The sequence below is a fragment of the Manacus vitellinus genome, unplaced genomic scaffold (genome assembly GCF_001715985.3).
Source record: "Manacus vitellinus isolate BGI_N305 unplaced genomic scaffold, ASM171598v3 scaffold_22_pilon, whole genome shotgun sequence".
Taxonomy (NCBI): domain Eukaryota; kingdom Metazoa; phylum Chordata; class Aves; order Passeriformes; family Pipridae; genus Manacus; species Manacus vitellinus.
In genome coordinates, this window is record NW_021939632.1 from 2,495,056 (window position 1) to 2,506,328 (window position 11,273).

Sequence of the window (11,273 nt, forward strand, 5' to 3'; positions counted from 1 at the left end):
AGCCTCATCAAAAGACTGATGCAGCAGCACAACTGAATGGGCTGAGAACAAATGGTGAGAAGGAAGATAAAGGAGCAGACAGGCACTGTTACAGGGCTTTGTTACCTGGCTGCAGTGTCACCGTGATGCTGGGCTGCATTTGACACTAAAACTTCAGCTGAGAAAGGAAAATGTGAAAAGCCACGCCATAATCAGGGCTTCAAAATGCTTGCAAAACAGAAAAAAGCACTTCTTCCCCTCCGAGATAGTTTTGCTGAGCAGGCAGAAGCTTGGCTCCGCCCTCTCCAGGGCATTCTTAGCGTTTTGTTACTGATTTCCAGGAAGGGCCGAGGATAAGCACCCCAGGCCTTTGCAGTGATTCTCAGCCACACCAGCAGAGGAACAACTGCCGACAGGTTCATTTAACTGTGCCATAGAGACCTTGCGCTGAGTTTTAATTCTGCGAGTCTTGTTTGGTCTACAGTTAAAGCCCTCGAGCAAGTTGTTTCTTTGTATGGAACTTTGTTCAGAAAGACTTTTGAAATCACTTTTTTTTTAGGGAACAAAGATCACGTGGGGCAGTTTTTACATTATCGCTATGGCTATACAGCCCTCTCCTGGCAGATGCCAGCAGTACTGTATGCGGACATTATGTTAATTAGTTTAAATCAATTTCTGTGAGTTTAATCAAACTTCCCTCCGGGATATGCTGCCTGCCTGTACAAAAGTGTCTAACGTTTTGCAGTTTTAAAGCATGCACACTAATTCATTCAAACACTTCTGAGCTCTTGCTTTGTTAAAGGAGAAACGAAAGCAAATCCCGCTGAAGCAATCAATAGTAATGTTGATTCATAACCTTGTCTAATTAATATTAATTCATATTAGTTATGAATTTTAGGTTGCTTTTGGCTATTCCACGTTGATGTTTTCCAGTTTGATGGCTGTACCTGGCACTTTTCAACTTACATATGAAGGCACACACTTCGCAGATGGCTAAATGAGAGGCTTACCTAAACCGATTTTCTCTTCCGAGGTCCCTAGAATGTAACTCTATTGTAAAAAAAAAAAAAAAAAAAAAAAAAAAAGAGAGAGAAAGAGAGAGAAAAAGGAAAGAGAAAGTACATGTTACAAGTAACAAAGTAGATGGGCTGCCTTCCTACGGGAGCGGTTCTGCTGCAAACCAAGCCAGCAGCACCGGCTTTTCTAACACCTGTACGAAGCTTTCTGATATTTACAACGCTACTCGGAGCTGCCGGAGCTCTGTAGGCGAAGTTGCCCACAGCATCCTCTGGCCCGGTGTGACCCGCGGGGGCAAAAAGCCAGGAAAAGTCACTTATTCCCGAGCACCATCCAGAGGACGGGACTGTTGTTTCCCCAAGCCCCAACGGGAGGTCCCGCCGCACCCCCAGCCCTGAGGGGACCGCGCCCTCCCGTCCGCACCCCAGCCCCGCTCGGACCGCAAGGCCCCCATTGAAACGGCTCTGCGGCACCCCGTCTGCCCTCAGCGCCGAGCTGGAGCGGCCCGCGGCGAACACGCCAGCGAGCGAAACGAAGCGAAAGCGGCGGCGGGAGCGTCGGCGCCGCTGCGCGTGCGGCTCAGCCCCGCGCCCGACCCCGGCGGGAAGGAGATCCTCAAGCTCCAGGCGTACTTCCAGTCGGGAAAGCGGTCGGGGGGCGGCGAGTGCAACGTGCGGGCAGGCCCCCAGCCCGGCACGTACTGGGTGGACTTCCATGAGGAGCGAGGTACAGGGCGGAGGGCGCGGCTCGACGGGACGGGGTGGGGGGAGCAGCTGAGCCGTGTGAGGGGCTGGAAATGGCCGCCAAGGCCACTTGCACTTCTGGGCAGGGCATGGATAGGGCAGGGCAGGGGGTCTCTGGGGCCACTAGTGTTGCAAAATGTGGAATGTGTCAAGAAGAAGTAAGTTTATCGTAAGTCTGGATGTTCTTTGCTGTAAGACTTTTGTCTATTTTCAAGCCTAATCAGCAAGAAAGGAGAACTAATCAGTGGGACAGGCAGCAGCGAGCATCCCTTAGTTACGGGCATCCGTGCACTAACAATCCTTAAGGATGTAGTAAATCAAGCTGCTGATGCATGTCTATGTTTTTGCTAACATGGCGAAGTACTCAAGGTCCATGTACCCTACAGCTGAACTATATTCATTATAATGCTAAAAATCACGCCTACAGGTCAAAAAGACCCCTGCTGAGGTGAAGACCCTTTCCCTGAGCATGCATAAAAGTTAGCTGGGGTTATGTAACTTGTGTGGAAATTACTAACCAATTCTAAAGGAAGGGCTGTGCTTGGAAAGTTACTAACTCTGAGTTTCTGTGTATAAATAACGGTGCCAATTGGGGCATGCTTGGTTTGTGGAATAACACTGAGCACCCAGGCTTGCACAACTCTGAAATAAATAATGTGTTTCTCTGGAGCATGTAATTATTGGCTTGCTTGCACACCAGGTAACAAATCTGATTTTATGGGCAACACTGGTAGCCAGCACGTTTTCAGGTAACTTTATCAGCCTTGTCTGCCTGTCCCTCAAATTACTGCAGATAAGAAGAGCGTAGAGTCCCGCACGAATCACACCTTGGAAATGGGTGCAAAACGCCTGAAGATAGTCATCCAGCCAGGAGAGGGGGACCGGAGCAAGAGCCAGGTTCCAGCGCAGGCCTCCACCAGCTACGATGTCCCTGCCAGCCCTGTCCTGCCCCAGCAGGAGCAGTGGGCAGCCAATGGCCGTGGGGATACAGCAAGGGAAGTCCTCACCAAAAAGGTACATCGGGACGAGCAGTGTCACAACCTGCCCTGCTTGTAGTTCCATGTAGTCCTTTATGTTGTACTTCAATATTTCATGCTGAGCAAATGTCGAGCAAACATAATCTTAGTAAATAAAATGTGGGCCGGGAACGACTTCCGAGTGCTGAACCAGAGGTCAATCCACACATGTTTACAGGCTGCATGTTTTCCAGCATGTCAACCACTACTCCCCAAAGCATTGCCCTGGTAAGTTTCAGAGGATAGGCTGCTCCCAAAAGGTGGATGAATTGCATGAGATTTGGATCCCTTCCAGATACACAGATCTCTAACACTATTTAGCATGGTTTCCATCTTCAAGCAGCCCTAATTGCTTCTGTCTCTTATCTCAGTGTTGAAAAAATCTGCTCTGATGTGATGGAGCACAGCAAACATGATTTCAGACACTTTGAACTAAAAGTTAAAGATCAGCTATGTGTTAGGGACATGAGATAGGGCCAGGCTACATGATGTGAATGTGGCTCTATTGAGGCCCTGATATCCGGCTCAGAGGGTTTACCCTATTTTGCATGGTAGCATAGATGTATCTTTTGAGACATAGCACGTGCTAGCATAGTGCTTACCTGGCATCTGTACCAGTATACTGCAAATTTCCCTATTCTTTTGTCTGTGCAAAGTAGACATGTGAACATGTTATTATTTTTCAGAATCCTGTTTTTTGCCTTAACTCTGAGTTACTAAAGCATGACTCTGGGGAAATTTTTAAGAAAATTAATAAGTGAAATTTAGGAAGTCTAATAAATAAAGAACAATGAAATATATGTGCTGTTAAAACATGTTGTGGCTGTGTCACCTGACACTAAGGGAACAGAAAGATTCTTTTGGGGATCCTTGGCAGAATAATGATGGCACTAAGTTGTATTTACAATTAAAGTTTTGTGGGTTTTTTTAACAGGATTTTATGATTAGCATAGCACAGAATTAATGATTGGAATAGCACAGAATTTCTACAAGCAGAATCAGTGCAGGACAATTTTATGAGTGGTGTAGCACTGCATTTGATAGCACAGCTTAGTTTATTGTTTCTAGTGACCTGGGCCCCAAATCATGTCAAATCTTAATACTTGGCTTGCTGTATTGATAGAACAACATAATCTAGACTCGAAAAGCACACAAAAGCATATGGGTCATCCACTCAGTCCTCAAAGGAAGCAGAGGACAGTAGAGGTGTGCCTGGCCCCTGGTGGATCACGAATCTCATCATCCAGCAGCAGTTCAGTCCAAGTTCCCACTTAGGATTTTGTAGACAGTGCTGCTAAACCTCCCTGTTCTGTGATGGAATCAACACCACCTGTTTGGCAAGGTGCCTGGAACCTTCAAGGCCATTAAGGAGAGCACTGCTCAGCCTGGTGCCCAGAAACCTTGAGGATGATAGGGAGGGTAAGAAGAAATCTGTTTGCCTTGTCTACTTGGCATGCAGGACTTTTAGGGCCTGATAATGAGGGGAAAAGGGACTAATACACAATGAGCTCAGTGGCAGAGGATGGCTGTTTGCCTTGTAAAATGGCATTAGTTATGCTAATTCTGTTGCCAGAGGTTGGGAGCAGAGAGTGCTGGTCACAGTCTCAAACTAAGTAGCAAAGTTACTGTTTCTGCTCCTGCAATGCCGATGACATTAACAAATTTCATTTTTACTGCTGACTTAGAAGCAGATTGTGTTACTTGCCTGTGTGTAATGTTCTCATTCATGACATAAAAGAAACACTGTGTTGTAATCTGCCCCTACTGAGATGAACAGGGCTTCTCCTTGCTCAAAATATAGAAGCAGCAAGCAGAGAACCTTAGGAAAAACTAATGTTGATATATTCTTGTCTTTTCTTTAGATATTTCTTACAGTATCTGCTACTTTGAATGCCAGTATGTTCTCCAAAGAGCAAATGAAGAAAATTACCATCATGTGTCCAAACTTAAAGAGAGAAAGAAACCCTGACATTGATGGCTTTGAGAAATTGACAGGAGATTTTACAGATATTGAAAAAGCTTATCGCTACTTTGAGGATATCCTTGCAGGCAATGACCCAAACCATGAATTTTCTCATTCTGAAAGTCAGAATGGTTTGAAAGGTGAAAATGGTCTGAATACTGAAGAAATGAATGATCTTACAGTTATGACAGCTCTCTATGAGTATTTTAGTCATACCCGCAAAAAAGAAATCAAAGAACTTCATGAACGTTTTGGAGTGCATATAAGAACTAAAGACAGTCACGATGGAACCACATCAATATACTTAACTTCTGATAAAAATCCAGCATCATTACAAGCAGCTAGTGATTTTTTTATCAGCGCTTTTCAGAGAAGTGTAGGAGATCTGAAACAGGAAAAAATTCCCATAACAAACAGTTACCCATTAGGGGAGACAATAATGAAATTGAATGAAAGGTTTAGTAATCTTCTTGCTAAAGCAGAAGGGAATCAGTTCCTACTCCGTGGTCCAGAGAGTGAGATTTTAGCTGCCAAAAGATTTCTAGCAAAGGAAGGTAAGAACAGCCAAGTTGAAAAGAATATGAAAGTATCATCTGTACTGTACAAATACAGGGATGAAATTGCAGTTGATTCTTCTGTGTTTAAATTGTTGGAAACCGTATTAAAGAAAGAACTTGAAAACATTGAAGACAAGTTTGATACAAGAATAGAAATCAAAGACAATTCATATGACCAGAAGATGCTTATACAATTTAGGCCTAAGATCCAAACTTTTGATATGTCATCGCATGCTACTGAAAGTTTCATCAATGCATTTCAAAGTGCCTCTGCAATGTTAAGAGAAAAAGTCATCAGCCTGAAGCTTTCAGACGATCAGAAGAAAACTTTAAATATGCTACTCAGAGAAAAACAATTGGAAGATCTTCATGTAAAACTTAAGAAGAAGGAAGACAAATTAATCTTAAGGGGTTTACTAGACCATCTTTATGCTGCTGAAAAGCACATTATGAACCTTCTTAACGTTGAAGACTCAGCACAAACCAAAAATAAGGCACCACTGGCCTCTGATCTCAGCTCTCAAGAAGCTACAGGAGCACTTAAGAAAACACCAAATGTCACGCAAAAGAATAATCTTACTCCAGAAGGACAGGCTAAGGCAAAGACAGAAGAAAAAGACAGTGATGAGTGTCCAATTTGCATGGACAGAATTAAGAATAAAGAAACACTGAAAAAGTGTAAACATGCATTTTGCAAAAGTTGCATCGACCAAGCCATGTCTATTAAGCAAGTTTGTCCTGTTTGTAATACCGTCTACGGAGTCATGAAAGGAGACCAACCAGAGGGAACAATGTCAGCTAGACGCGTGCCGTTCTGTCTTCCTGGTTATGAGTATTGTGGTACTATCGAAATTAGCTACAACATGAAAGGTGGTGTTCAAACTGTAAGTATATTTAAAGATTCCTAAAAGATGTTTTTCCCACAACAAAACCAATATTGAATATAAAATTAACTATTTTCCCATTATTTTAATTCAAGTCCAGGAAAGACCTTTCTTTGGTCTGTATAAATCTGCGAGTAGTTAATTCAGTGTTTTTAGGTGCAATTAAGTAATATAGTAGGAACTAAATGGTCAGATGGTGGCCCTCCGTTTTATACACACCAGGACAGAGCTGCCTGTCTTTAATTTGTACCTTGGGAATAACTGAACTGGAATCTGTGGAGTGATATCATGTAAACAAGGTTTTTTGAGTATAATGATTCTCTGGGGCATTCTCTTCTCTGTAAACAGCAATGGACAAAAATGAATAGCAGGCTGGCTTGTAAGCTTTCCAGGTGAGAAATCAGCATTTGTTATGTGCTTGGATTCCTGACTAGGACTGAGGATGGAGTAAATGAAAAAGTCAGGGGTACAGTGACATGCAAGGGGGAGAGGAAAGAGGGAAAAAACAAATCTAAAAATGACAATGGATGCATGAGTGATGACAAGAAAATGTGAATGAAACTTACGTGAAAGAAAATATCTGATGAAAAAAACCTCCCCAAGATCAGTCATCAGTCATGCTATATCCTTCTGAATAAAAGCCAAGATTAAAAGTATTCTGAAAGCTGGGATGTATCATTTTCATGCTTTCAAAGCATTTATGATATACAATGTGTTTTTGTTTTGTTTTTTCTACAAAACAGAGCAACCATCCAAACCCAGGGCAACCTTATCACCCAACTTTCCGGACAGCGTATTTACCTGACAATGTGGAAGGGCAACAAATTCTGGGGCTCCTCGGAAGGGCCTTTGACCAAAAACTGATTTTCACAGTGGGGCAGTCACGTACTACTGGTGCACAAAATGTTATCACATGGAATGATATTCATCACAAAACTGCCATGACTGGAGGGCCTACCAAGTAAGTAGTCTTCTCTTTATATAATATTGCTACTCAGATGAGTCAGGAAGGCTGCCCTGAATATTTTCCATATTAGAGCTTCCAAATTTTGTCACTAACAAAGTGATTGTGAAATGCTCTGTGGATCCAAACATGAACCACCCTCACCTATTTGGACAGATGCAACAAGGATGAACTTAGTCTTCTGTTGCCCCTCAGGCCACTCAATCACCAGTGAGTTGTGTAAGGCACTTAGTTAATAACTGCTCTGATTAGAAATTACTTCTAGTATAGGACTGAACAGCAAGCTCTTGATAGCACCTAAGGTTAGACTCCTGATCTCAGCCTCTCCTGTTACCTGCTCTTTGGCACAAGGAGGTGCTGGTCCATTATGATCCCAGTAAAGATTGGACTCAGACTTTGTAAAATATGATTTGAAATTCTACGTAACAGAGCTAGCAGCAAGAAGAAAGAGATTGTTGTATAGATATGGTCATGTCCTTTTAGGTGGTAGGAACCATGAGTTGTGCAGCATTTAGTGGGTCTCTGATCAGAACACAGGACATTGTGCTGGCCCCATCCACAGAAAGGGTTACCCCATTTTGGTCTTTCAAGCTATCATAGGATTTTCTGAGTAGATGACAACTCTATTCAGCATTTCTTGAGGACTCGCTGCACTTGTAGATAAAGGCAAGGACATGCGGATGGAGCAATCACTGGTACTGAGTGGGAGCTGCCCACAGCAGAGACATGAGGGAGGCTTGGATCAGCCCTTCGTGTCCTTCCAGGGCTTGTTGCAGCCTCTGAGGGCCAGGTGTTGTCCTGCAAGTTCTGAAGGTTTGTGTCTCGATCTTCCTGACTGGGCTAGGATCATAAAAGAGCAAAAAGTATCAGTTTCACTTTATCCCCCACTCTGCACAAATTCTCTCCCTGGTTATCACCTGCTTCATACACACTTCTGGTGATGCACTATTTAAAAATCCAGAGGTGCCATTATGTTTCTGATTTGAATGCTCATTTGGATACACTTCAGATCTGACTTTTCTTTTTAGAAAGATGTATACCCAAACACCCTGTCATTTTGAAGAGACACAGCAGGCAGCTTTGAAAATCAAGTTCTTATTGTCAGTTTGGACAACAAAATGCAGCAGCTCCTTAAGTTTGTAGCTTTACCCTGTCAGTACCACTTCTCTGACCAGCAATATGGGGTCCGTTTACTCCATAGGGCAAGAAGTGCATAAAACTTTTGTAAAGAGATTTATAAAAAGATTTTGATGGGAAGATTCTGTAGAACTTTCAAGTGCTTCATTGCAGAAGTAGCTCAAACAATTCTTTTCTTCTCCTAGTTTTGGTTACCCTGATCCTGGTTATCTGCAGCGAGTTCGATCAGAATTGAAAGCAAAAGGAATTGAATAAAGAAATGGATCAACTGTCAACTCTTAGTGTAATAACTGAACATATAACAGTCAATTTACTATTCAAGCACTAAGAGGAGAGAAATTGCTTTTTTCAACTGCTGTACTTAAATCACTTGTATTTCACACTCAGCTAAGAAAAGTAATCTTTTATCATCAAGCAATATATGTTCTTTTCGCAAATCATTTACTTTTCTATATGTGTAGCCCTTACAGAATCTAGGTTTTGTGAATGTAGTATCAGTACTTGTTGCATCTGTTGAATATCAAATATATCAAATTGTTCATATTGCTTTACCAGTGATTCTGATCTCCACTTTTTCCCACTTCTTCAGTCTGACTGCCAAAACCATTAGAGCCAGTACTGGCTTTTATTAGATACAGTTAACTTCAGTAGAAACACTTAATGTTAGCTTCGTGTTATTATGTCTGTCACCGTGAATAACATCATGTAACCCATCTAATAGAAAATTTTCATGCAGCTGCTACAGTGTCAGCTGTAATCAGGCTATGGACTTCTGCTTATTTTCCTTTTCATGGTAGAAATGTCATTAGTGGTTTGGGGTTTGCACATGGAATTAGCGTGGCTCATGTATGAGTGGGTATATGGATGCTGCTGTATTCTTAGCTCTGCAAAGTGATGAATGCTCAGAGCCACCTTGAGGCAAATGAAAAGTGTATATGGCCATCTCTGATAATGAGCTCCTGGGTCTGTGTCTGCCATTGTGCTTAAGCTTAAATACGCCTTCTAAATCAGCTTTGCAACTATACAACTGTATTCTTCCCATTGATTCCAATATAGGTTTGAATTGTATCATAAAGTTACTCTGCAGTGCCTAAACAACCTGCTAATTACCTGTATGGTGGTGTGTCACAAACACAGTCATCATTTCAGTGAGTTGAACCATTTTTGTAAGGCTACTAAGTACAACTAATAAAGAAAATATAAAAATGCCATCTGTGTGTTTCTGTATTCTTCTGTACACGATTTTTCTCCTTCTTGTGATACATATAGCTGTATATTTTTCTAAAACGTAGGAACTTCCCTGCAACACCATGATTTGGGATGATTTGGACTCCATGCCACCTCCCTTTTTTTTTTTTTTTGAATTCCCACATCGTGAATAGGCAGTACTACTTTACCATCTCAACTTTCGTATTTAGTAGTGTTGGGCACTGTTTGGTTTTCACGTGGTTTGGGATATCCTTACAGCTCTGGTTTTGTGTTCCTGTATTTGTTGTAACATTTTACACTATTCTGTGTTCCCCCCCCTTTTCTGTGCAGTAAAGATAGCAACATTCCAGTTGTTTCTAAGTGCCTGAGCTTTTCTGCACACTGAAACAAGCTGTTGTGCTTTAACCCCAGCCAGCAACTGCGTAACATGCAGCCACTCACCCCCCAACCCTGGTGGGGCAGAGAATCGGAAAGGCAAGGTGAACCTCGTGCATTGAAATAAGAGCAGTTTAATAACTAAACAAAATAAAATATACTAATGCTAATAATTGTAACAGAAAGAGGGGAGGAGGAAATAAAACCCAGGAGAAACAAGTGATGCACACCACAGTTGCTTACCACCTGCTGACCAGCCTGTCACTGAGTAGCAATCACCCCCCCAGCTGACTCCCCCCAATTTCCATACTGAGCATGATGCTCTATGGTGTGGAATATTTGGCCACTTTGTGTCACCTGTCCTGGACATGCTCCTTCCTGGCTTCCTGTTCACCTGCTCGCTGGCAGAGCACAGGAAACTGAAAAGTCCATGACTTGGGGTAAACACTCCTCAGCAATAACTAAAACATCAGTGTGTTATCAGCATTTTTCTCATACTAAATCCACAACACAGCCCTGTACCAGCTACTAAGAAGAAAATTAGCTCTCCCAGACCAGGACAGCTGTGCAGATCAAATCTCCCTGGCATCTTTTGGTCTCTCATTTCACTTTCTGTCCCATTAAGCCATTTCACGGTGTCACACCCCTATCCCACTCACTGGCTCCCATTTTGTCTGTGGCAAAGTTTGCAGGCTGATTTGTGCAGCAGAGTCCTGTTGACTGTCATGGAAAAGCTCCCAAGCCTTTATCCTATAACCAGCTGTGTAGACCTTTACTTCCTAATCGTAGCTGTACAGTTTAGGAATAAATGTACTTGATTGTAATCACAGTCAGCAGTTGTGCCTGAGTTACAGCAAGGGAGGACAGCATGTAACTGGGCTTGCTGTGGACAGAACAGTGCATTGGGAAACAACAGATTCATCTGTTGTCCATCGAGAAACAAAGGCATTCCCATGGGTTGCTCAGTGGTGTGTCTGATGATACCTTTTCTTAGCTGGCATCCACCTATATTTATCATATTTAGTGACATTTGGTTATTTATATATTTTCTTGATGAACTTTCCGTGATGTTAGGGAGGAAAAATAATTTATCTGCTATTTTAGTGTTACATTACTAAAATACACAGCATGAAACAGCTGAGAACTGTAACCTTTGAAAGGGAAAGTCCTGAGCACTCAGTTGAAAATATCGCAGCTAGCTGTCACGTTGGTCTGAGGAAAATACTCTTTCGTTGCAATCTTGCACAGTTGTAGAAGCTTCTCTGACAAAGAATCATGAAAACGGGTAATTTTACTTTGGTCTTCGACTTGATTTGAAAGTTTAAGGCAGGGAGAGTGACTGTTAACCAGTGCGTGACCATTATAAGGTCCGGCGTTGAAAACACTGTACTTGTGACACCCGTGGAGGCACAACGGGCTGTGCAGCCCG

The 11,273-nt window shown here is 42.6% G+C and overlaps 1 protein-coding gene across 1 annotated transcript; it reads left to right on the forward strand.

Annotated features, from left to right (window-relative positions):
- Positions 1-1,101: 1,101 nt before the first annotated feature.
- DTX3L (deltex E3 ubiquitin ligase 3L) lies at positions 1,102-8,811 on the forward strand. Its single transcript, XM_029959889.1, has 6 exons — positions 1,102-1,110; positions 1,485-1,722; positions 2,533-2,753; positions 4,618-6,159; positions 6,903-7,120; positions 8,446-8,811. The coding sequence occupies exons 1-6, from the start codon at positions 1,102-1,104 to the stop codon at positions 8,513-8,515; spliced, it is 2,298 nt and encodes a 765-aa protein (XP_029815749.1). The 3' UTR covers positions 8,516-8,811.
- The last annotated feature ends 2,462 nt before the right edge of the window (positions 8,812-11,273 follow it).